At 32.0% G+C, this 26,202-nt stretch overlaps 1 protein-coding gene across 4 annotated transcripts in view; it reads left to right on the top strand.

Annotated features, from left to right (window-relative positions):
• Window positions 1-5,744: 5,744 nt before the first annotated feature.
• LOC143248979 (nicotinamide/nicotinic acid mononucleotide adenylyltransferase 1-like) overlaps window positions 5,745-26,202 on the top strand; it is a 52,310-nt gene continuing 31,852 nt past the window's right edge. The window contains exons 1-3 of one of the 4 annotated variants that reach the window (XM_076498061.1): window positions 5,745-5,794; window positions 13,569-13,712; window positions 18,065-18,221. In XM_076498061.1, the coding sequence (XP_076354176.1) occupies window positions 13,628-13,712; window positions 18,065-18,221 (242 nt within the window). In that variant the 5' untranslated portion in view covers window positions 5,745-5,794; window positions 13,569-13,627. Of the gene's footprint in view, window positions 5,795-5,924; window positions 6,127-13,568; window positions 13,713-18,064; window positions 18,222-26,202 lie in introns of those variants that run through there. The other 3 variants (XM_076498062.1, XM_076498060.1, XM_076498059.1) reach the window with 3 other exon arrangements.

Genomic DNA, 26,202 nt, shown 5'->3' with positions numbered 1-26,202 from the left:
CCCTGGTTAAGAACCCCTGATCTAGTAGCTTCACCCTAACAAATTTTCGCTCGGAATATAGTTCTCGGGGAAGTCTTGTTAGGATGAAGAGTGTGATGGTCCTGCTGGAGATGAACAAACACAGCATAGCAGCAATTCTTCTTATCAAAAGACCCTCTGAAAGAGAGGTTTTTCTTGGTGTTTATGCTTCACTTTTGGCTGTATCTTGACCTTATACAAAGTACCAAAGACACTGGATTCGCCATAGATTTTATGAAACTGATTAATGGCATACTGAACATCGAATGTTTAAAAAATTCTCATTCCTTGTTTCAGTTAGCTGGATTATAGTGGAGAAGGTGGCCAATTTTATAAATATTTTAAAACTATACTTGGTAGTCTCTGCTAAATCTTTTATGTTAAATGGGTCATTGAGCAATGTATTTTCTGTTATAGAATTTTTTGGCATGAATGTAAGGCTAGTCCCTGGAGTTATAAATAAAACTTATTTGTTTGTTTAACAATATAAAAACGGGTTTTATTTCTTTCATATTTTGAATAACTACGTTTTGTACTTAAGAGTTGAAAAGAATAGATGAAGAAATGTGTATGCCATTATTTGAGCAACATAGACACTAAAATTATAGTTTTATTAAAATAAACTTTACTGGATACATTTACACGACTTAAGGCACACAATAAGAGAATAGAAAACAGTATTTCATAACATTCACAAAATAAATATGATACAAACTATACCAAATTATCAGGAATTTCGACATATCACTTACAGATTTGTTTTCTAGACAGAAAATAGCATTTCGTGCATTCAATCAACATTTGTATCACGTTATGTCTAGGCCCGGCATGGTCAAGTGGTTAAGGCACTCAACTCATAATCTCATAATTTTATCCAAAGATCTGCAGATGCGATTGGAGGGTAAACTGTCCTGTGTAATTAGAATGCATAATTCGTGAAGACTCACAAATTATCGGAGATACCCAGTCTTCAAGCTATAAACTTGATCCAGTGGATGGCTAACTTTTCCATTTGTTTAAATTATTGGCACAGTTCAGCTAAAAAGTGTGTTCTTGTCCTGTGGCTGTACTTTGCTCAAATGTTCAACAGCATCAAAGACCAAACTGTCTAAGACCAGAACTAGACATTGCATTGCCTGTTTATAAGCCCATTGGTTTCAACCAAAATTTGCTTGAAACATCTTAAAAACTGTTCCATATTCGTTTTAAAAATATATTATTACTTGTTCTCTCTCACCAGCTCAACTTGAGACCTACATAAGCTAAAAATTAAAATCTAAACGAAACTTTTAGTTAGGCTTAGAATAATTATTCTCATAGACTTTATAAAACCCGATGAGCTAATACTATACAGCTTAAACAAATCAAACAAAGTTCAATAAAACCTAGCAAGAGTTACAATTACAGAAAAACTAATACGTCTTACAAATTCTATTGAACCTTGTACAACTCTGCCTAGCAGGGAGACTGTGACTTTAAATACAAAAAAACACGATAATAAACAATTTCAGACTGTAAATGCTTTTGAAGTGTATGGATATACCATATATTCTCTCTCATAACATTACAATATTTATTCTGAGTTTTTTTTATTTATTTTATATATATGCGAATGTCGTATAACACATTGTCAGGAAAGTCATCAATTTTATTTTGTTTACTTGCTTTATTCCTTTGTCATTCTCGAGTAGATAACACTTATTCTGCTCATGAGTGATATTACTGCATAATATCCAAGAATGTCAAGATCAGTGTTCTGTGATGGTGGATAAGGTGGTATCTTGAGGTTACAACATCTTTTATTTTTCAAAGGGATTGATTGACAGTAGCATAGGTGGTGCACGCATCCTGAGGATACAGTGTTATAAACATCTGGCATATTATACTATATCTCAGTTAACTGAAGTTCAAGCCCTCAGTTTGGTAAGTGAAATATAAATACTTTTTTTTATAACTTGTAGTTAATACTATTTAAAAATTTGATTTGCAAATGTTACTTTAATTTTTAGGAAACATCTTTAATAGTTACAACAATAATTATTGAGGTACGAAAACCTTTTTCAAGCTGACAAAGCATGATTATAATTCATTAAATTGTTATCATGTTTATTACTTTTCTAACATTGCATTCTATATCTAGTCCCTTACGGATTCTCATTAATCAAAAGAGTATATAATAATAGCATTCCGATCATGGCCCGGTGGTTAAAGCACTCGACTCGTAATCCAAGGGTTGCGGGTTCGAATCTCCGTCACACCAAACATGCCCGCCCTTTCACCCATGAGAGCGTTATAATATTACGGTCAATCCCACTGTTCATCGGTAAAAGAGTAGTCCAAGAGTTGGTGGTGGGTGGTGATGACTGCCTTCCCGCTTGTCTTACACTGCAAAATTAGGGACGGCGAGCGCAGATAGCCCTCGTGTAGCATTGCGCGAAATTCAAAACAAACCAAACTATGTTTGCTATAATCATTGCTAACCATCACTGTACTTGTGGGGTCCCACTCGGCCTGATGAGCTTTGAATTAATTGAAATGTATTGTCAGTAATGGACATGGTTAACGTAGTGCGATCATAATGCTGTTATTATACATTTTTCTAACTGTTGAAAATATCCAAAGGACTGTAGAAGGTATAAAATGTTAAAAATACAGTAGACCTACTTCTAATGTCTGATGACAATCAAATTAATTATCTCTATAAGTTCTTAGAAAAATACAGACATAACTACAGAAATGTGGTATTTCAAGAATTTCTGACAAAGCAAAAAGTAAAGGCCTACAAATACAGAAAGTCCGAGGATCTTGTAAGCAGGTGCATTTCCTGTTGAGTGTGACAACTGAACCACGAAGAATTCACACAAAATATAAATGTTTAATAAATGTCACTACAGTTTACAGTACAAACAATAACACCCTATTGTACAATTCAAAGTAATATCATAGATTACAGGGTAAGTGATCATATAAGAAAAAAATAAAAGCATCGCTATTGGTAGCCAAAAGCCCCTTATAACGCATTTAATTTCCTCGTTATTTAGACAAGCATACGACTGAGTATTACCCTAAGAGTCTGTTTGTTTGAATTTTGCACAAAACTACATGAGGGCTATTAGTACTAGCCTTTCCTAATTTAGTAGTGAAAGACAAGAGGGAAGGCAGCTAGCCATCACTACCCACTGCCAAATCTTGGGTTACTATTTTATTAACGAATAGTGAGATCGACAACAGCACATTACGACATCCCCACGGCTAAGAGGGCGAGCATGTTTGGTGATACGCGAATCCGAAACTGTGACCATCAGATTGCGAGTCGATCGCCTGAATTTCCTGTCTACCCGAAAAACAAAGTAACTTCAAGTTGATATCAATCTGTAAAGTGAACTCTAAGAGAAGAAGAGAAAGGAAGTGAAAGAAAATAATATAAACTTGCTGAGAATACTAAACAGAATAACTTACTGTTCACTTGGAGCCGCCCTCCAATGGCTCAGCAGTATATCTACGGACTTACAATGTTAAAAACCGGGTTTCGATACCCGTGATAGGCAGAGCACAGTTAGCTCATTGTGTAGCTTTGTCTTTAATTCAAAACAACAATAACTTGAAGGCACATCCAGGTGCTTATACGAATAAAAGTAGAAGTTGACTCTGTAGTCTGTGGAGAACTTGTGACATTTTTAAAAAGTGGAACTGTACAAAAACAAGAAACTAACATTGTTACCAAAGGGGAAGGCATAATTATTAAGAGTTCTTACTAATATAACTGGCCATGCATGGCCCCGTGGGTTAAGGCGTTCGACTCGTAATCTGAAGGTTGCGGGTTCGAATACTTATCGCACCAAACATGCTCGCCCTTTGAGATAGGAGCGTTATAAGAGACGGTCAATCCAACTATTCGTTGGTAAAAGAGTAGCCCAAGAGTTGGAGGTGGGTGGTGATAACTAATTGCCTTTCCTCTAGTCTTACACTGTTAAATTAGGAATGGTTAGCGCAGATAGCCCTCGTGTAGCTTTGCGCGAAATTCAAAAACAAACAAACAGACTAATATAACTAAAATTTATTTTAGTAACACAGATAAACTTAGTAATAGTACTAGTAACTCATATCCAAAAGTGACAAACATCAGTGTAAAATTTTCCTAAAATTTCAAGACATATTCTAAGATATACTCGTTTAAAACCCGATAAAATCTTCAACATGTACGGGCTTCCATTCCTCAACACTAGTTAAAGTATTAAAACAACTGTTTGCGTTTCTGTTACAAGAAAATGATAAATTATACCTGTTAAATCAGTTGGACAACGAACAACAAAGATCATGGGCTACTCCACCTATAGCTACTGCCTGATTTGCAGGCTCAGCATTTCCATTAAAAAAGCACTTTGATAATACTGCAAGAGCAGCAGACAGGATAGTGTCTAATTTCTTCTTACCTAATTAGTACCAGGGGAGAGTTAAAGTAAGAAACTTGTTTAAGGAGTGTTATGTTCCAAAGAAAAAAAATGTTAATAGAGCTATTAAACCAAAGTGAGTGAAAAACGTGTTGTACAGCCAAGAACTAAATGAGTAATATAACTATAAAGTGTAAGTATTGTCCTTTATCCTTTACGCATTATTTTGATTGTGTATTTGAGTATCATTAATACAGAATGTTTTCATTGCATCCAGTGTCTTTCTTTCTCAAATTCAAAATTAGAGAATTCAGAATTACTTTGTAATAGATATCTTGTTGAACCTCATGTTATTAAGTTAAATGTATTTATCCTAATGATAACTTTAATTTCAGCCCAGATGTACCACGCATGTTGTACACATGATTTCGAGCTAATTATGCTTGAACGAATGGGTTATTACACAATTTGTCATCAGAAATGACAGCACTCTATTTCGGGACATCACAAGTGACGTCACAGTTATCCTTGTTGCAAGAGGATATGTATAACCAGATCTATTCAACTGATCTGGTCCCACGTACAGCTAAAATGAGGAAAAATAATTTTGTTGACATAAGTGACTCTATGCATTCGAACTGAATAGAAAAAAACATACATTATATGTATATATATATATGTTCATTAAGGGGGTAGGAAATACATGGTATATTTTACAATTCCTGTCATCGCCTTTCCATCTCGGAAATTAGAGAGTAGACTGGCATCTTCTTCCCAACAAGCTCAAAAGAAGTTTTGCAAGATCTTTTAAAAACTTTTAAAGTTTTTATTTTTTGGTAAAGTTTAATTTTCACTTTATTTTAGGCTCGGCATGGCCAGATGGGTTAAAGCGTTCGACTGAGGGTTGCGGGTTCGAATACCCGTCGCACCAAACATGCTCGCCATTTCAGCCATGGGAGCGTTATAAGTGACGGTCAATCCCACTATTCGTTGGTAAAAGAGTAGCCCAAGAGTTGGCGGTGGGTGGCGATGACTAGCTGCCTTTCCTCTAATCTAACACTGCTAAATTAGGGACGGCGAAGCAGACAGCCCTCATGTAGCTTTGCGCGAAATTCAAAAAAACTAAATAAAACAAACACTTTGTTTTAATTATATTCAGTCTCTTTATTAATCCAAACTCTATCAAAGTGTTTTAACAATTGAAAATATTCACTGTTTTTTCTTCAACAATTATTGCTGTGCTACTGGATAAATACTTCTATGTATTTGTTTTTAAATACTGTACTCACTGTAAGTATCAAATCCTGATTTTCAATCTTATAAACCCGACTGTTTACCGCGTAACCACCAGGCCAAATAACTTAAGGTTGGATGTAAAAGGCAAGGTATATGTTTAATAGTTGTTTAGAAAAATATATATATATACATAAAAATAAATAGGTAAAATCTAAAAGTAATTTATTAGTTTATGCATTAATAATATATCATTTTATTAACTATATGTATCCTCTCACTGAGTGTTTCGACTTCCGAGTTTGGTTACGCGCACGGTGATCAGCTTTTCTTGCTATGCAGTTTAGTATCATTCGAAAGAAGAGTAATCTATTCTACAGTTAGAGAAGGATAGTGTAAGGTTATTATTAATCGATATTTTGTACTATGCTTTTACAGTGGGAAGGTTTGCATTGAAAAAATATGTTAATGTCAGATAGGTTAAGTAAGTAGAGTTAATGCTGGTTAATAAATTGTCTGTATTTACTAATACTAATTATATCATTTGTGATAATGAAACTTTGTATGTTAGACTTTGTTTAGAGTTAGACTCATCTCTAGGATGTTGAATATGCAGGTTCTGTTTGAGGAAGATTATACTTTACAAAAAAAGGATTTAGAATATTTAAAGAGTGGGGTGTATAGCTGGCGTTTGGCTTTTAATTGTAATGAAATATTTGAGGGTACCCGTTAAGGAAGTAAACATTACTTAAAGGACAATAAAATTAATCTTTGTTTCCTTTCATTTGTTATTCACATTTTCTAATGTCCTCATTAGATGTTAATTACGTTTCCACCTTTGTGAAAGGCAATAACTGGCACTTTTAACTGATTAAGCATTTGCGTATTTAAATTCAATGCTAAAAGCTTATAGAGAAGTGGAAATATGCCCTATTTCAGGAAATTTATTTTATTATCCACATCAGGAAAAAATTATGAAAAACAACAACCCTGTTTGAGTTTCCAGTTAGCATGCAAAAAAATAATAGTAATCAAACAAGCCAACCCTGATTGGCAAATGCTGACACACACAAAAATGCACATGTAATTGGTCATCTTATGCTTTTATATAGTGAAATCTTGCATGTGGGTTATCATAATTGAAATTAGAAATTAACTTTCATGGGAGTAATCTAAACACTAATAAGTGTTATAGTAAAAAAGGTGTTTTGGTTGATTAAGATAGTTATAATATTATAAGCAGTTTGCTATTTGCTGTAGTTGGGGAAGAATGGAATTCTGTGTTGTACTTACATAAATGTTGAATACAAGTCTAAGGAGGTTATAATGTCATTGTATAAGTTATTAGACCAAATTGGAATACTGAGTTTACTCTTAGAAAAAGTTTAGAGGATGGATACCAGAATGTTAAGTAGGGTGGAGAGGTTGCCATATGAGGATAGGTTAAGATCTGTGAAATTGTTTTCTCTAAAAAAATACAATTGGAAGGTTCAATAAATATTTAAGTGATAAGGACTGGATTTGAGTAAAAAAAAAATTAAAGTAAGTTATATTTACATTGTTCATCCACTTTTTATACTATATGCAAAAGTCATTGCATAAAAACCATGTAATTTAAAATAGTGTTCTACCATTGTATTTCTAGTGAAAAAAATGCATCATTTCCTTTTCTTCATAATGTTTTCACACAGACATTGCTTGATAACATTTGTAACTATTTAATTAACTATATGAAAATAATTGTTATTTACCTGTTTTCTGTAGTTAATTTTTTGCATAGATACAACCAGTGAGGACCATTTAGTCCTTCAACGATGTCCTTACATACTCACCCTTTGGAAACAAACAAATTAAATTTAAACCTATTTATTGCTTTATTAAAAAGCACCGATTACTCTCTTAAGCCCATATTATAAAAATAAAACAATTTTAAGTCTTGTTTTGAAATCTTACATCTGTGTCCTTTTGTCTTATTATCTTCAGAATATAATAAAAGATTGGGACTAAATCCATAGATTCCCTGGGTAACCTTGTAAACTTTGATAAGATGACCTCTCACCTTTCTTTTCTCAAGAGAAAGTAAGTTGAGAGATCATCTATCTCTATAAGATAACACTTCCATCCCTAAAGTGACTGTCATTGAGAACTGTCAGGGCAAATCCTTTCCAATAATACAGTATCCTTTCTTAAATATGAAGACCAAAACTGGACAAAGATTCCAAGTGAGGGCTAACCTATGATTTTAATAAAGAGGTTATTACCTCTTTTGATATTTAATCATTATATTGAGAAATCCATCCTAAAAGTGCTAGTGACAGAGCACTGCCTTTTTGACTTAAGTAACTTTTCCACCACTATATCAAAATATATAACATATATATTTGGTTGAATTTTGACATATTCTACTAACAAAAAAATATATGGGAAAGTGCTGTGTATCCATTATGTAGGACTATAAAGAAGAAAAAATTATTAAAATAATTGTATATATAGATATGAACTTGTGTGGTTATATAAGGATGCAGATTGAAACAAATATCACAATTTGGATATTTTATCTAATTTCACTGTGTTCTTTAGTTTTTTACAGCATACTTTGTGTTATCATTCTTTCCATATCTAACCAGATTTTATAATTCCTTTTATTTTTTAGTATTCTATTTCTGCTAGAGTCATGAACTCCTGTTTAGTTTGAAATACTCCTCATGCTAGATTAACAGCAACTAATTCTATTGTTAACCATCAATAAGGATATGGTTAAAGTGGAGGAATATTTTAGGAATAGTGATAATTAAATAATTAGGTTTGATGTTTTGCTACATATTAAGATAACAATAACTTTCAGTTTTTAATTTTCATTAAGCCAATTTTGAAGCAGAGAGACAAAATTTGCCATTAATGATTTGAGATAGTAACTTTAAAGATGAGTTGGGATAGATCTGGGAAGTACTTAAAAAATTGCTTTAACTGAAAAGAGGAAAAGATTAATGGCGAAGATCGAACCTAACTGGACTACTAGAGGTGTCACGATACAGGAACTAGGTGATACAATATAGTACCACAATACAGGAGGACAATATGATATCATATTAAGTTTCCTTTAATTATATACTTACTATGTGTTTCTTCATTTCAATTATGTGGCATCAATAGAAATGGAAGCCATCAACTAAAATAAAAGCCGGAATAAATATAGTTTTAATATTTATTAATACAACAGGAATATGATTATTACACAAAATTAGAATAAACAAATTAAGTAAAATTATGTGTTTACTCGCGATACAGTATATTTCAAATGAATGATTACAACATTTGTAACTGTCATTATTTCTTAGTGAAATATTTTTAGAATATAGTAAACAGTTATTCTTGTTTCTGAACAGAAATATAAGAAAAAAACAAGTGAAAATAATGTGAATCATTATGGTAAATTATTATAGGAAGTTAAACTTTTATCTATATAAAATATATCAGTGGAAATAGAATGATCTGTATTCTGAGATCTTTACCCTTAAAAAAATTGATTTACATATCAACTTCAAATGACTAGAATGTATAATCACTTCAGCATTTTATTCAGGTAAGAAAGGGGATATTTTTGGTTGTATTCATTAACACGCATGGAGTTTAAAACCAGATAGAAGAATGGCTGTGTTTAGATGTTGGTAAAAAAATTACAAATAGTAGTAAGAAATCATTTGAGTTATACAGTAATTCTCGGAGATAAGACACATTTCTGTGTTTTTTGTTGTTGTTCTATTAAAGGAAAAAATTAGCATGTCAACATCTTACTGTTAGTGTAGATCTTTGTACTGAATCAGTGTCACCAGCAGTTGAAAATACCCTTTCTGAAGGCAGTGAAATTGCTGGTATACAAAAGATATGTTTGGTAACATTTAGATAGATGAGAGAATTTGTAAGCATTAGACTTCAAAGTGGGAGGACATTGTTTTTTTATCAATTGACAATTTTCTTTTAAAACTTCTCAATTTCATCACAGCATAAGTCAGGTGTATTCTTTTCAACAGCATCTGCCTTCCTTGAATGTCTGACCTAAAAATTCATGTAGTATTTGGTCCTTCGGTTTTTATTTTGTTTGGAGCTGGCTATTTATCTTCTCCATTGAGGATAGTTTTGATATTAGCAGGGCTTACAAAAAAACAGCAGAGTCTATCTGTAGAAGACAGTGCTGTTATTTTTTGTTCCCTATCAAACATGGAATAATTCAGGTTCACAGTTTTCCCAAACAAGGCATTGTATGCTAGTACTTTCTTAAAACCAACTAAAAAAAATAAATAAGGTTTCGAATTTTGGATCAATAGCCATTGTAACATAAGTGAACTCTTCATATCCAGTATAACTATTTTCGAAACATTTAAAGTTTTTTCTTGTATCTTTAATTATGCTGGGATCATCCTTACTTTCAGAGAGTCCTTGTTTTAAGGATGAAAAAAAAAGAGGGCTGTGAGTAAGGCTATTGGTACTTTTTTTCACACAACGATTAACCATTTTAAACAGCTTCATTAGCTCAACAATGCATTCTATCTGTCTTACATCATATTCATCAAGGTTTTAAATGCCATTTGAAGATTTTTAACCTCCTTTGGCAGAGTATAAACAGCCACTTGTTTTAAGAAATACTCAAGCATGCCAAAAGATATGTTTTATTGCATCACTTCATCTTGTTTCAATTTGTGCAGAAGAAGCTCTGACAAGATGTTCATTTCTTTGCAGCTGAAATAATTTTTCAGAAGTAAGATATAATTCTTCTCCTTTTTCTGAGAAGTTTTGAAGAAATTGGAACTTTCTTAGATCTCTGTTTCTAAGTTCAGTTTATCAGCAAAGCAGTGAGTGTGAGAATAAACATTAAACTTTTAAGCTGTCAAAATCATGTTTGCTGCATTGTTAGATACCAAGGGCAAGGACCTGTATCTTTTTAAGTATTGTTCTTTAGCAGCATTGTTCAATACTTTTACAGTGTTTTCTGTTGTGTAACACTTGGTTTGCAAAACAAGACTTCAATTCCCATGAGGACTTTGGAATTAAATGGCAAGTTATTGTCATATATATGTCAGGTGTATTCTTTTCAACAGCATCTGCCTTCCTTGAATGTCTGACCTAAAAATTCATGTAGTATTTGGTCCTTCATATATATATATATATATGATTCTGTGGTTGTACAGTTCCAGGAGTCTGTCATTAATGCAACTTTTTCAACTGCTGTTATGTATGCCAGTATTTTTACATTACCTTGAAGTACACATTTGGTTTTATTTTCTGCATGAAGTTATTCCTACTAGGCACTTTGTACTTAGGGTTGGTTTAATTTATTATAGATTTAAAATTTGTGTAATTTCCACTTGTGAATGAGTCCTCAAGTCTTTAGCTATAGATCTGCCAATAGTATTTGTTATTCTCATATTCCTCATTGGAATTATCTTTGAGATGTGGAAACCTATAATTTTTTGTTTGGATGTTTCTCTTTTGGGCTAGAGATAATAGTATTAGAGCTTGTGCTGGAAGTTGATATAGATCTCTTCAATGTTCTGGCTGTTTAAGACTCAGGATGATTGACATTACAATGCCATTAGTGTTTATAATATATGCAATCATTTTAGGGCATGTATCAAAAACTACACATTTATTGTCCCTGTTAAGAAATCTAAAGTATTTCCCCACCCCACTAATATTTTGCTTGCAGATTGACAATTTCATGTTTTTAATGTTCAACTATTTTATCTTCACAGTTCTCTGTTATAAGACAATAATCATGTGAAATATTCACTCTCTGAAGTTATAGAATCTGCATGAATTTTTGATTGAAAGGATTGTCAAGTTAGGTTCTGGTAAATTTGTTATTCTAATCACCATAAAAATATGGTTAGATTTTATATCCTTTTTTAGAAATGCAGTATATGCATTGATTAGGTATTCAGTCCTGATTTTGAATGATTATCTCATCTATATTCCTCTTTTGAATGATAATTTTATAGACTCATTTTCCTTTGAGCTACACATTTTTGCTTCATGATGATTAGAACACAGAATGTAAACAATGCATTAGGAATGTAATTTTAAAAGAGTTAGTAAGTCAAACATGACTTGTGATAAACAGCTAACTGATAATGTCAAAACAAACGTTTTTTTTAGATATGTTTAAGATAACTAAAATGTTAAAATGGGGATCAAATTCTTAAAGAATGGTGTAGACTATGAGGTGACCAAGGTATTGAGTGTTCTGTTATGTTTTTACAAGAGGAGATACTAGCAGTGGTCCTGACCCTGAGAATTGTTTTAAAGAATTAAACTGTAAAGTGCTAGCCTCCTTCCACCATTGAGACTGGCAATTCACATCAGTTGCCCAGCTCAAAAAATAAGTTTTTTAACTGGAAACAAGCTTGTTATTTTTTAAAATATTTTATCTCCTAATTCTGTTATCTTTTAGATTATAGCATGAGGGAAGAAGAGGCTTTTATTGTTTTGATTTTGACGTAAAATCAATTCTATCTTTCTTTTTTTTTAAACAAAGAAAGTAAGTTGAGAAATCTTAACCTATCCCTTTAACATAATCTTTCCATTCCAAGAATTTTGGAAGTAACACTCCTGTAATCCCTTTCCAGTAAGGGAGTATTTTTCTTTAGCTAAGGAGACCAAAATTGTACACAGCGTTCTAAGACAGGCCTGACTAGGCATTTGTATAGAGATTATTGCCACTTTTTTTACTTGTAATTAATATGTCTATAAATAAATACTAACATTCTACTAGCTTTAATACTAGCAACAGAGCACTTGAATTTTGCTGTTAACAATACAAGATACTTCAAGAAGTTGAATTTTTGAGCTGAATTAAAAACACCCATAATTCTTCTCAGCCTTAATGATAACTTTTTTGATTTTGTGTATTTTAGTAAAATGTGGAATGTGATTACTATTAATACACTAAAAGTTTTTCATCTGTTATTCTAGTTCTTTGATTCATTCATTTTGACATAAGCTTTTGATTGAAACACAAGGATTTGAATGGAATACTTCTTTAGCATTATTCATAGGACTAACCCAAACACCCTGAGCTCAATTAAAAGTTTTTCACTTAATCAGTTTTTTCTTATCTTATGAATTTGAAGCTTCTAGAAGTTGGATTTTGTGTCTAAAAGTGGGGAATTCACTTTTATTAATACTAAAGTAAACAACCTTATAATACCAAATGTTATTTGTATTTAATTAGACACTGAAGTGTTTCACTTCACAGCTTCTTCAGGAGTATTCACTAAAACACAAATCTAAACTGACTTTGAAGCTTCATATTGTCAGTTTAGGTTTGTGTTTTCTATGCACCAGTATGAGCTACAGATATTAAAAAATGACTTTTATGTTAACTTTAAAACTGGTTATAGTAAAAACATAAATTCAAATCATAAGTAGTTAAAAAAAAAGATGTTCACAAAGCATTATGTTACTAAGTTGTAAAATTTTTATTTGTGACCATCAGATGTAACAGATAGCAATCAATTAACATGATAAAAAAGAAATGGGTACAGACTTTCATATTATCCAATGGTAATTTTGTTACCTAAGAAGAAATAAAGTGTGTGTACATGTACTTTTCAACAGTCACTTCTACTGTTCAAATGGTTGCTTTCAGGAAACAATGGATACAGTGTCATAAAACTTGACTTATAAACCAGTTTTGTAATGCAGAGAACAATGTACACATTGCAGTGACTTCATAAAACTTATAAAGATTTTCAACAGACATTTACAGTTTGGAAAAAAATCTAAGTTTACAATATAAATGAATATTTCTAAATAATTTATTAGAAGTTATAATTTTATTTATTTCTCTGCTACAACTGTGAAAATAGTAAGAGAAAATGATCAAGTTTTGTATTCAAACAGATTTAATTATTTTCTTCCAAAAACCAGTTTTTGGCCTTCAAACATTCAATATCACATTATATAAGCACGTGTGATTTACATCAAGCATGATGATGCAGGATAAGCCTAAGGTAGTCCTCCTGTCATGTGGTTCTTTCAATCCAGTCACAAATATGCACCTACGAATATTTGGTAAGTTGTTACATTATAAACCAGCTACTTTGTATCTATAACTAATGTTTTACTGTTTTTCACTTTAATTGTGTGAATTTTAGATGACAACTTAAGTGTTTGGTCAAAGTATTTAACACGTAATGTGCTTTGCTTTACTAGGATATGAACATTTTATTTTATTATATATATATGAGCCATGTCTAAAATGTACCTATTTACTCAAAAGTGAAATACAGCAAATAGTATCTATTGAATAACAACATATTGCTGTACATCTGAAAATTGTGTTACTTTAAATTTTGTTTTATATTTTCGTACTGAACAAAAAGAACATTAAGATATTACTTTTAATCTAGCTTTTTTTATATTTTCATTACTATGTGGTATGTTGAAATGATTTGGATGAAACTGTCTTATTATTGTGAGGTTTCTTCAAAATAAAGGCAGAACTTTTTATCCAGCTTGACCCAACCAAAGTCATGGTTGCTCTTTTATTTTATTGTTACTTTGTGAAAGGTTTTGTATACATTTCTAGCATCATATTGACAAATAGTGTAATTTTCTGGTGATATAATCCTAACATGTAAAAGTTGCACATTTTATTTGTCCAATATTGCATGAAATATGTACATTTGTAGTAACAAGTAATTAGCTTACCAAATGAGTATTTCTTATATTAGATATTTGATCATGTTTATTAACTGTGTGTTTCTTTCCTTTTTGTAGTATTTAGCCTGCATGTGTAATATTTTTCTTCTTGATTGCTGTTGAGTAATATTGTTTTAGTATATATTCAGTGTAAATATTCTAGTTACTTTTTTAGTGTATTTAATTAGGAACCTATTTTACATTTATTTCATTAAGCTCATTTCAATAGGAATAAAAAGATATTGGTTGTTTGGAAATTAGAGTACATAAAAATGGTATCAAAGATATTCTATTCTGACAAATTTTGTTTATAAATTAAAGTTAAAAAGACATTCAAATACCTTTGTAATCCTATTAGTATTTAACATATGCACGTATCATAATTCTATAATGGAACTCTTGCTCATATGATACTTGAAGAACTTATTTATTACGTGATATGCAACTCCTAAATTTGCAAAATGTTGATCGTACGTGTATGTAGATTTGCAGTAGGGGTCACAGTTTTTCTGTTTCACCTCCATTTCCCATCATGGAGAATTTTATTTTTCTCCATTCTTAGAGTGCAGATATGACATGATTACATTTACACCTAGATATAATGCACTGGCACTGTCTATATAAATATAATAGTACTGTTTGTTTTATGTCTATGTATACACTTTGTAGGGTGTGGATGGCTCTTCACCAAAATCAGTGTGGAAGCTCATTAGGTTCATGGGATAATGCACACAAATTTTTAATTTTGCATTTTGCAGTTTTTGTGGGGTTTTTGTTACCACTACTTCATCCCTCTTGATGGATCTTCACCAAACTTATCATAAAGGTTTGCTGGGTCCATGATTAGATACATACAAATTTATGGTTTTGTATTTTATGTTTTGCTGTTTTTATGGGTATTTTGGGTTTGTTTGTCTTTTAATTATGTATAAAGGAAATACTTTTCATGTCCTAAGATAACCTTTAAATAATCATGAATTTACATAACTTCAGTCCATGGCATGGGTACCCCAGTTAGTAATGAAATAAAATATTTTATTGAAATTTTAGCTGTGTGATAGATAAAGTTGTGTTTAAAAATTTTTGTGCCTTAAGTTATCAGATCATCCCATAAGTAATGTTGTTTCTAACATTGAGATTTAAAAGGAGAAAAATAACTCAAATAACAATTTTAATCAACTGTGCATTTTCCATCACTTTCACTAATGGTCTGTCAACATCTCAAAATATTTTCAGTACCACGCTTATAAAAATCATGTGGTTTTGAGACTGGAAAAAGATACAAAGGATATTTTTTACTCATCCATAAAAGTAAACTGTTATTCATTCAGATTATGTTGCAAACGTCTGAAAGGATGGTAACCTGAAGGAGCAAGATTAGGAGAATAAGAGGGATGGGGAAGTTTCTCCTAGCCAAGCTCTTAAATTTTTTTGGAAGTGATTCTTACATTGTCATGGTGGAAAACAACTCTTTTCTTATTCATCTAAGCAGGTCTTTTTTTTTTTTAGTGCAGGGTTCAGTTGATGCAGTTGCTGACAATATCTCTCAGCAGTGATTGTTTTTTTTGTTACAACTCAAAGTGTAGTACAACATCTTTATTTCACCAAACACTAAGCAAAACCTTCCTTAGGTGCAGGTTTTCTTTTGGCTTTTGGCTGTGGTGTAGCTGGTTCTTCTGCACTAACCCACTGTTGGTGGCACTTGACATCTTTATAGGGTACCCATTTCTCATCTCCAGTCACTAGGCAGTTCAAAAGTGAAGTTTGAAGTTCACGGGTGTGAAGAGATGTGCAAATGTCTGCTCGTTCTCTCAGATTATCAGCTGACAACTCATGTGGTACCCATTTTCCTAACTTTGAAACTCTATCAAGTTGTTACAAATGTTGATGGACAGTGGAAGGAGATTGAGTTTCTGGGCTAATTCTTCAATAGTTACACCACAATCCTCCTCACATGTTGCTAGAAGCAGGTCATTATTAAACTCAACAGGACACCCAGTGTGAGCTACATCTGTCAAACTGCAATCACCAGTTCTAAATGTACTGTGAAGCATCTTTGACATTTCCTCAAATTCATAATGTCATTGCTGTACACCTCTTGAATTCATTGCATAGCTTCAATAACACTTTTCCCTTTTCTAAACTTGTAAAACATTATGTGTCTTGTGTTCGTCTGACACCTCAATGAGAACTGGGGCTTTTAAAATAAATAAAATATAAAAACTAGTAAAGAAATGAATTGGCTTGCACTTAATGCTATCAATCACCCAATATAACTTGTATGAGTTTGAGAATATCTTCATTTAACCAAGAAATGTGCATTTAAACTTATCTTATCCAAGAAAAATAACATTACTTATGGGATGACCTGATACTTATGAATACATAAATTCTCCACTCATAAAAAAAACAGTTATACAGCTTTCTTTAAATGTTTGTAAAAATATATATAAAAGTGTAGCAAAGATATTGATACTTGTGTTACTTACCACTGTTGTGTAGTTTTTGAAATTAATATTTCAAGATGCAAAGCAACTGCAGTATTCACTCATAGATCTTATGTGTTTTGCCAAAGTTGAAATTAGAAGAAGTTATATTAATATGATTTGAAAAAAAAAAGAAAATTTTTGGATTTCTGTTATTCTTTCTAAAATAAAGAAAATGGTTTTTAATGGAAATGTTAAGGCTAGTCTAGTTTTCTCCACAAACAATTGAAAAATTGGTTTCAACCATTGGATATTTAAAGAGTAGAGAAGAAATGCTTCCTTTGTTATTTTGAAATTAAGGTGAGTTTTGAAAGACAATTATATGAAATTACAGTGACCTTCAAAGATGGAGGTATTATAAAATTTACTTATTAAAATTTAGGTGAATCATGGAAACTTCCTTTTCCCAAGAAACAGAGTTTGTTTGTAAGAAATTGAAAATGCTAGTAAGTTAAAAGCATGAGGTTATAACAAAGTAAAACTTGCTGTTAAGATGAATAATACTGTTAAAAAAATGAAAGTTTGTTAGCACAGAATGTTCTTTCTTATGTCAAGAGTTTTTGTGGAAAACAGTATAGAGACTGTATTGGTCTTAGTGCAGGTCTTATTATGAAGACATAATCTATGGTATAAACATTAAATAAGCATCCTATTGGTATTCTTTTTTTTATGGAGAAAAAATTTCTCACCTTTTGAAATAAATATTTTTTTGTCTTGAAAAAAAACTTAAGTATTTCAAACTCGGACCTGATGGGAGATTTGCTTAGACTTTGAAGAAAACAAGTAAAAAGTTGTTTGACGTGCTGATTTTTACATTTCAAAAACTGCTAAATAATAGAAGATTCCTACTAAAAGAAAAAGAAGGCTAAAATAAATCCTTTTTGCACCAGGTATATGTGCTTAATTTTTTAAGAAGACTGGAATTTGTTTTCAGATGTTATTTGGATAAAATAAGATTAGTATGAAATATGTATTCTAAAATGTTTCTCTAGCATTTTGACTTTTTTGAAATACTAACATTATAAAATTAGTATAGTGTGTCATACCTTTTAAGTGTAAAAATAATTTGAGCAATATTTTCTGGAAAGAAAAGCAGAAACATTTATTGTATAGAAGAAAATTGATGAAATTGGGAATTTATCTTGATACTAGTAGAAAGTAATTTAGTTTGGCTGGAAAACAAAAATTAAAATGGTGTAGTTTCTAAATGTTCTTATCTGATTCATTCTTGTACAGAGTTAGCACGTGATTATCTTCATAGTACAAAAAAATACCAGGTTATTGGTGGGATTATTTCTCCTGTAAGTGATGGATATGGCAAGAAAGGATTGCTGACTGCAAAGCACAGATGTGAAATGTTACGAAGAGCACTCCAAACAAGTGATTGGATCAGGTAAATGTTTTCAAACTTTTTATAATTATAGAACTTAGTTACAATTAACAACAGTAAGATGATGATAATATGTAGTACAAGAATCAGTTTTCCAAAGTATATAGTTCTGTTTAGTATATAATTCTTCTGAGCATTTTGGAGTTTAATATATCAATGTTGGTTGTAGCTTATGCATCACTGACTAAATGGGTATATTGAAAGAGAAAAAAAAAATCTTATTTGTACAGTTTTCAAAGGATCATTTATGAAATTTCTAACTATTAGAAACATCTATTCCTAGAGCCTGTGGGATTGAAACACCATCGTGTGACACATTCTTACACAATTTAAATATCTTGTATGACAGGACTGTTAATTACCATACTATATGAAAACTGGAGCCAAACACTATTGTCTGCTTGGCTAAAATGAGTAAAACAAGAATATTTTACATAAAGTAAGAGAATGTTTGTTTTTGTCAGTACTGATGTTTTGTACTTGTAATTTATTCCTACTAACACAGGTCATAGGTCAAAGGCCATGTCATCATGCTTGTTGACTTGCATTCAAAAGTTTTTTGAATTTTCCTCAATAAACTTGGTATCAAAGTGGAGATTATAATTCAAATTGTGGTACTATACATAAGTTAATTTCTTAATATAAAAATAATATTAAAAACAAAATCCTAAATATTAATGTTTGTGATATCCAAATATCAAGTCTCTAGCTTTGTACAAATTAGATACTCAAATTACTGATATTGACAAGCTAAAATATAAAATAAGAAGCTTCTATCATTTCAGTTTTCTGAATATGTTTATTGAATCAATCAAGGTGGTCCCACCTACCTTTTCAATTTTTGAAATACCTGCTTACCCACACCTGCTTCATCTAGTTATGTATGTATAACAAATTGAAAGCTCAGAATATCCCTTAGTGGCTTTTGTAGTCTCTATAAAGTACTTTTATTCTAGATTCCAAACATTAAGGTAAGACACTAGTTATCATAAAAATTCATATTCTTTTAGACCCAAATTTGGCTTAGTTGATAAGTTATGGTGGAATGTTATGGTATTGATACAGTAATTTATGATTTTTGTATTATTTCAAAATGTATGTACAAAAAGCCTAAAAAATTTTGTTTTACATTTCCATGTGTGAAATTTGATAAGGCTTAGCAACATATAGTAAGCAGCAAATGAGTACAAAGTTCATAACTAGAAGAGGTATTTGTTTGCTATACTTCTTTATTTATTATTCTATGTTATAGAAACAAATGAGTTAAAGAACTTATTTTGTACATAGTAATAATGTGTGTATATATATATATATATATATATATTGATATGTAAGTGTATGTGTGTTTTGTTATTGCAATTTCTGTTATGTTAGCCAGGCACGACTGAAAGGTCAGTATAATAAAAATAATAATTATGTATAGATATATTATGATATTAAAGCTATTTAGACTAAACATTTGTGTTTTTGTGTTATAGGTTGTAATCATTCATGAATGAAAAAGCATAATTTATAGTTATTTATTAATTTTTTATGGTTGTTATGAGGTTGAGCAAATTGACCCAACCCATAGAGAGAAACAGGAGTAAAAATAACAGATAAAATAAAGTTGTTTTCTTAAATGTTAATCTGTATGTCATAAAGATTTCCCATGTGAAATTTGAAAATTTTCTGATACAAGTATTTTTAATCTTAAAATCAAAATTACAAAGTATGTTGGGTAGTCAACACTTGAAAAGAAAAAAAAGACGTGAGAAAACAGTACTTAAGAATAAGAAAAGTATTAAAACAATCTGATGATTTGCTTGTGAAAACCTTGTAATGTTTATTGATAATCTGTAAAATTTCATGAGAAAAACATTACTTAAGAAATCTTAACACCTTATAAAAATATATATGTATATATATTGCATATAATAGACTTGTAATATTTGCTGATAATCTTTAAAATTTCTTGAAGATATCCTTACTAATTTAAAATTATAGCATGAATGCTCTAACAAGTACAAAGTGGTTGTGAGAGTAAGGTACTGGAACCAAACCCATACTGAAAGTTATTTTATTCACTTGACCTAGAACCTCAGTTAGCTAAATTTATTTTAATTTTAACTTTTTACCAGATGTTTGGTGCAGATAGCCTAGCTGCTTTGTGCCATAAATCACCAAACAAACAACCAACCAACCTCAATTAGCAAACCAGAATAATTAAAATTAATGAAAAATTAACTACTCTAAACATAATGCATTTATTCAAGGTAAAAATTTTGTCTTCTTTCTTGGGATCCAGGAGTGGCTTAGTAGTTATTGTGATGGACTGTAGATCAGAATTTCCTTGTTCTATGACTTATTACCTCAAAAATCATGTTCTGCACTTTGGGGCTGTGAGAGCATTATAAGAGTGATAGCCAAATTTAGTTATTTGATTAGAGTAGCTGAAGAGTTTGTGGTGAGTGTTATTGACTAGTTGCCTTTTCTCTAGTTTATTACTTCGAAATGAGAGATGAATAGTGTGGATAATCAAGTAGCTTTGTGTGAAATACAGAAAAACTAATTCTTCTTCTTATGTACATTATTTATTTTTGAAATGTTTAGTTCAAACTGAAAACCTTGTGAATCACTAGTAGGGATTATCATCATCCATGATTATATTAGGAGAGATATACCTATTAAGTTGAGATAGTTATATGTCTAGGAGGACATACATTTAAATCATGGCTATGAAGTATTACCAAATAAAATTGTGATTATGAGATAAATAGAGTTAGACATTTATAGACATGTGATTATTCATAACAATCTAAATTATGATATAAATTCTAAACACTTTACAGGCCTGTAAAATCACCTACAGTAATAGTCTGTTTCATATAAAACATTGTTAGGGAACTTGTGACCATGATAATGCTATTTCTAGTAACTCTGTTGAATGCAGGTTGATTGCTTGTTGAAATCTTGTAACTTTTGTACCTTTAAACAAAAATGAAGCCCACAAATTTAATAAAATGCACTATACATTGTTTTCTGAGACAATATCACACTTCTACATACAGATTAGCTATATTCTCAATACACTCTCATGTTCTACTGAAGAGATTTGCATGCCATTAACCTTATGAAAACTTCCACATAATTTAATGTGATGCCACACCATTGTATGATTATATCGTCACGCAACAAACATTCTCCACCAATAGGAGGGTGACACAACATCCAGGTGCAGGAACTCACCTTATGCACTTGCATTTGTGGTAACTTCAATGTTTTCTTTGGCACCATTGTGCACAGATGTTTTTAAACTTGCTGAGATTTGTAATGTTTGTTCTACTTGAGTTTACATATACTCAATGTGAATTTACAACTTAATGGGTGTTTTTTGTTGTTTTTTTTACTTCTGGTATGAGTGAAGAACATCTTCACATAGAAAATACTACAACAATGGCTGTTGGAAGTTATTTAACTGAAGAAGGTGTTGTGGCTATAATCCAATGTGTGGTGGGATCCGTCATGTATCTTGGACCCTCTGTTTTTGTACATTTTTCTAATTTCCATAATTTCAAACCTGACAGTGAAGAGGTCATATTTCAATGCTTTTTTCCACCTCCCAGCTTTGACTTGGGAAGAACTCTATCTAATGAAGGAAACACTCAAGTTTCCAAGAACTTATTTCTTGGATCTTTACAATTAAACAATTACCTATTAGCAGTTTTTGTGTTAACCATTTTAATTTCTGGTGCTATCATACTATACACAGTATACAGTATGGTATCATAATGTGAGTTTTGTTGCAATTCCAGGTTGTGAGATATGTGTGTGCATGAGATTGGTAACATGGTGAGTAATATAGAAAAACATTGTAGAACTTTGTCTTTAATTTGGTTGTAGTCTAGACAATACAGTTAATATGCATGATGAGGTGATGTCACTTACTTGAGTATCCAGAGGAACTACAAAGCAGTAAACATCATTATGAAAAAAAAGCACGACGGAAATTATTCCAAATAAGTGAAGAAAAATTGTATAGTTATGGAACTTCTAACATGTTAAATTGTGTGTGCATGTGTCAAAAGTGTGTTACCTCTAAGGAACCAGCAAGCCTAACTACAATAAACAGGCAAAGGTCCTTGATAGAATACCACAAAGTAACAAGATATTTTTTCTACTAAATACTGTATGTACCAGACTAAAAAATATTTCATACTATTCATAGCATGAATAAAAATAACTCTAAATACATTATATTTGTAAATTTGAAATCATAATGATTTTAGCACATGCAAGTGCTGGCATTTGGTCTCTGAAAATCTTTATTTGATGTAGTAAATTACTTATTCATTTGAATGTAACAAAAAAAGGTGTATTATAATTATTTTTATTTTATAATCTTTCACTGTCTCTTGCACACATTAACATAATGTTCAAGCACATGGCATACATTCGTGTCTTGCAGGTGCATGTAAATGTGTCTGATTGAAATTACTTCCTTCTCTTGTAATAAAACAGTCTGCAAAATACAAAGGTTTTAAAAGAAAACTTTTAAATGGTATGTTAAAGCAGTAAGTAAAGATTACCAAATGGGGCCACTTTTATTCGATAAGATTTGGTTCAAAAATTTAAACTTGTTTTAATATACGCCAGTATGCAAATTATATTTGTGGTAAAATGTGATAATCAATCAGAATGGAAGTTACCTTGAAAGAAAACTGGGAAATTCAAAAAGAAAGTAAAGTGTGTAAGTTATGAAAGTAAAAAGAAAAAATGTTCTATTAATCAGTTAAAGTTTGGTTAATGAGCTATAGTTAACCAGTTTACATTTTACTAATTGTGCAGGCCCTACTTATAGTTTCTTATGATTCTTCTCATTCACTCCTACACAACACTGCCATATCAGTGCATACTGACTCTTTTCTTTAACGAGTTTGCTTCTTTAATCTAATGTTTTGCTTCCCCCATTCTAACTGACTCTTATGCTTTGGATTTTATTACTATCCATCTTTAATATCTTTTCTCCTCTGATGTAAGTTTTTCATAATTTTCAAGAAATTTCTGTGGGAAAAATTTATTCCTCAAATTCTTCACTTTAGCTCATTCCACCAAATGACTCTTGGGAAGTGATACTCTCCTCTCTCAAGTGCATCTCTCATCCAATTTACTCTACAACCTTCACCTTGTCTCCTCTCTCTATTTGTCCAGAGGTTTTTGGTGGTGGTCATGGGCTTGGAGCAGCCCATCAACAATCCTTTCAGCTAGAAAGGAATTAGTTTTCTGATTTTCTCAATCCTTCCACCCCTGTTTCTTGCCCTGCAACTTCTTCCACTCACCTTTCTGTCATCAGGGTTTTTCTACCTCTTCTACTTTTTCCTGACAATAAACTTGCCAACCTAATAACTTGTGACCAATTGGCTGGTTTGAGACACATAGGTGTCCATCTGTTGTACTTTGCAGCTCTACAGACATATTTCTTGGCCAACAGATAGGTTCTTGCCCACAAGCTGTTTCTACATTTCTCTTCCCCCTTTTCAATCCAAACCTGTTTCCTTTTACCCACCCTCAGATTATGCATACTTTAACTCTTTTGCTACCAAATTATTAATTTTAACTAATGCTGATTGCCACATTCTTTTTCCTTGTTAATATCGAATAGGGGTGCATTACATAAAACGTTTATAACTTCACTGCAAATGAACATATAAACATGAAAGTTTCAGAGTTTGTTTAGAACGTACATAATCGGGTATCCAGTCCTGTTTAAACATCCCCATTTCTTCCCGAGTTTCCCACTGCCACTGGACATCCTATTTTTAACTGGCCAATGATTCAGGTGGAGATGGGGATGGTACCTGGGGTGGAATTCCTTAACTGCTTCCACAAACTGCTGTTGCTCTTTCCTCTGATTTTGCTGACCTTCCCCTAGTAGTGGAACCATGCTCCCTCGGGGTTTTAACTATGCCTATCCCCTTGATTGCTTCCATTTTGTTTTGTGTGTTTGGTCTACTTTCTTTACCACTGTCTTCCAAGTCTTCTTCTGAGCTTTTGTACTCAAAACAGTCACTCCCTGACTCCGAATCTCACTGAATATTTTCAAAACTTGAGCTGCAGTAAATGATAAATGCCTGCATGAAGCCATCTTGGAAACTTTGTTGACAAAATTCTTCCTTTTTTATGTGTTCCAGAAACAATACTAATCACATGATCAGGTTCATGAATACGTAAATAGTCCAAGATAAACATTTAAGGCTCATGAATATTAAGTGGGAGCTTTGCATTTGCATATAAAATGCTGCTATCTATTGAATAATGAAGACACTATAAAAAATTAGACTATCATCATCACAAATGGCACAATGCCGTAGGATCGACTACAGTCAAATTTGGCGGCAAAAGAGTTAATTGTCTCAAAGGGGAAGTACGGGATTTATTGGAGAGACTGGTCATTGAAAATGTTTTTACTCCAGATTATTCACAGTTTTCAAGAAGACTAAAGACTGGCATTCAGTCACAAAACTCTACATACAATTATTATTTGGTCATTGTGCACTTTTGGATGGAAAATTTCATTCCCTCCCTCCCATTTGGTATTTTCACCTGGCCTGTGGATGGCCAAACTCAATGTTTCAAACACCTTTCTTTACATTCTGATTTCCCTCTGCTTCAGATGTTTTCTTTATTTTGTCCACTGGAATTGCATATTCCAATTTCTTACTCCTCCTATTGGCATTATGCCAGCTCCTGTATTTTCAACCATGTCCTGAGCCATTTCCTCATCATAGCCACAGTCAGGATTTGCAGTTTCCTTTCTATATGGATGACTAGCTGCTCCTTACTCATTATCAGGTGGAATTCTTCTAGTACATTTCTCTTCTTCATGAGGCTGCTTGATTTGGGTGGCTCATTGAGATATCCAAATTTTTCCTTGCACCTATCCAATTTCTTATATATCTGAGAATTCTCTTCAACTCTCACTTCAGCTGTACCAAACTTCTTCCATTTTCCTTCCTGGATCTCAAGCATCTGGTCACTAAAATTCTTCATGAGAGGTTTATTTTACTTTTGGAGACCATGACTTCTATGGAACGATTTATCCCTCTTGGCCATGCTCATAAGTACTACCTTAAGTGAATGCTGTATGACAAATAGAAGCTTTCAATGGATCTGTTGTCCTTACTTATTCTTTTCAAGAAACTAATTTATTGGCTTCAATACCACTTTCAGAGTTCCCTTACCATCTCCTAGACTGGACCTTCAACTGGACCAGTGTTTCCTTCTCAAGTTGAGAAGTGTGCTTTTTGACAACAAGTGACTTTGGGCACTTAATCCCTGGAGGTTCCTTCTATACACAATAGTGTTCTTGAATGTCTTGCTGCCTGTTGGGCATGACATATTTTCTGACCTTTCTTATAGGTCATCTGGTTATATATATACAGATAATTTCTTGGTTGTGTCTTATATCAACCACAAAAGAGGCACCAACTTGAGGACCCTTTCAAACACTTGTCTTCTAGTTCTTTGAACCACCTTTCTCTCAAGGCTTGTTTCCTTCTATTCACCTATGATTGCCATTATTCAGATGTCTATACTGTTCGTACCTCTTGTATTGTCTTCTATCAAACTTACTTTCTCATCTATCAAGATCTCTCTTTCATTTCTAATGTCCCCTGCTGGTATAGCAGTAAGTCTACAGATTCATAACTTTAAAATCAGGGGTTCAGTTCCTCTCGGTGAACTCAGCAGATAACACGATGTGGCTTTGCTAAAAGAACACACACACACACACACACACACTCTTTCCTAATACACCTGCTGCTAAGGAAAATATGGCTACACTTTTTTTTTTATCATCTCTATCCTCTTTATCTCTCATCTTTATGGTCATTCTGTCCCAGACAGACTAATATGCTCAATGTTATTTGCCTGTGTTTCTACCTTTTGGGGGTTTCTATCATCAACTTTTCAAACCTTGGAACCTCTCTCTTTCCACTTTCATAGT

The sequence above is a fragment of the Tachypleus tridentatus genome, chromosome 4 (genome assembly GCF_004210375.1).
Source record: "Tachypleus tridentatus isolate NWPU-2018 chromosome 4, ASM421037v1, whole genome shotgun sequence".
In the NCBI taxonomy this organism is placed as follows: Eukaryota; Metazoa; Arthropoda; class Merostomata; order Xiphosura; family Limulidae; genus Tachypleus; species Tachypleus tridentatus.
This window is presented reverse-complemented; position numbering and strand designations above follow the sequence as displayed.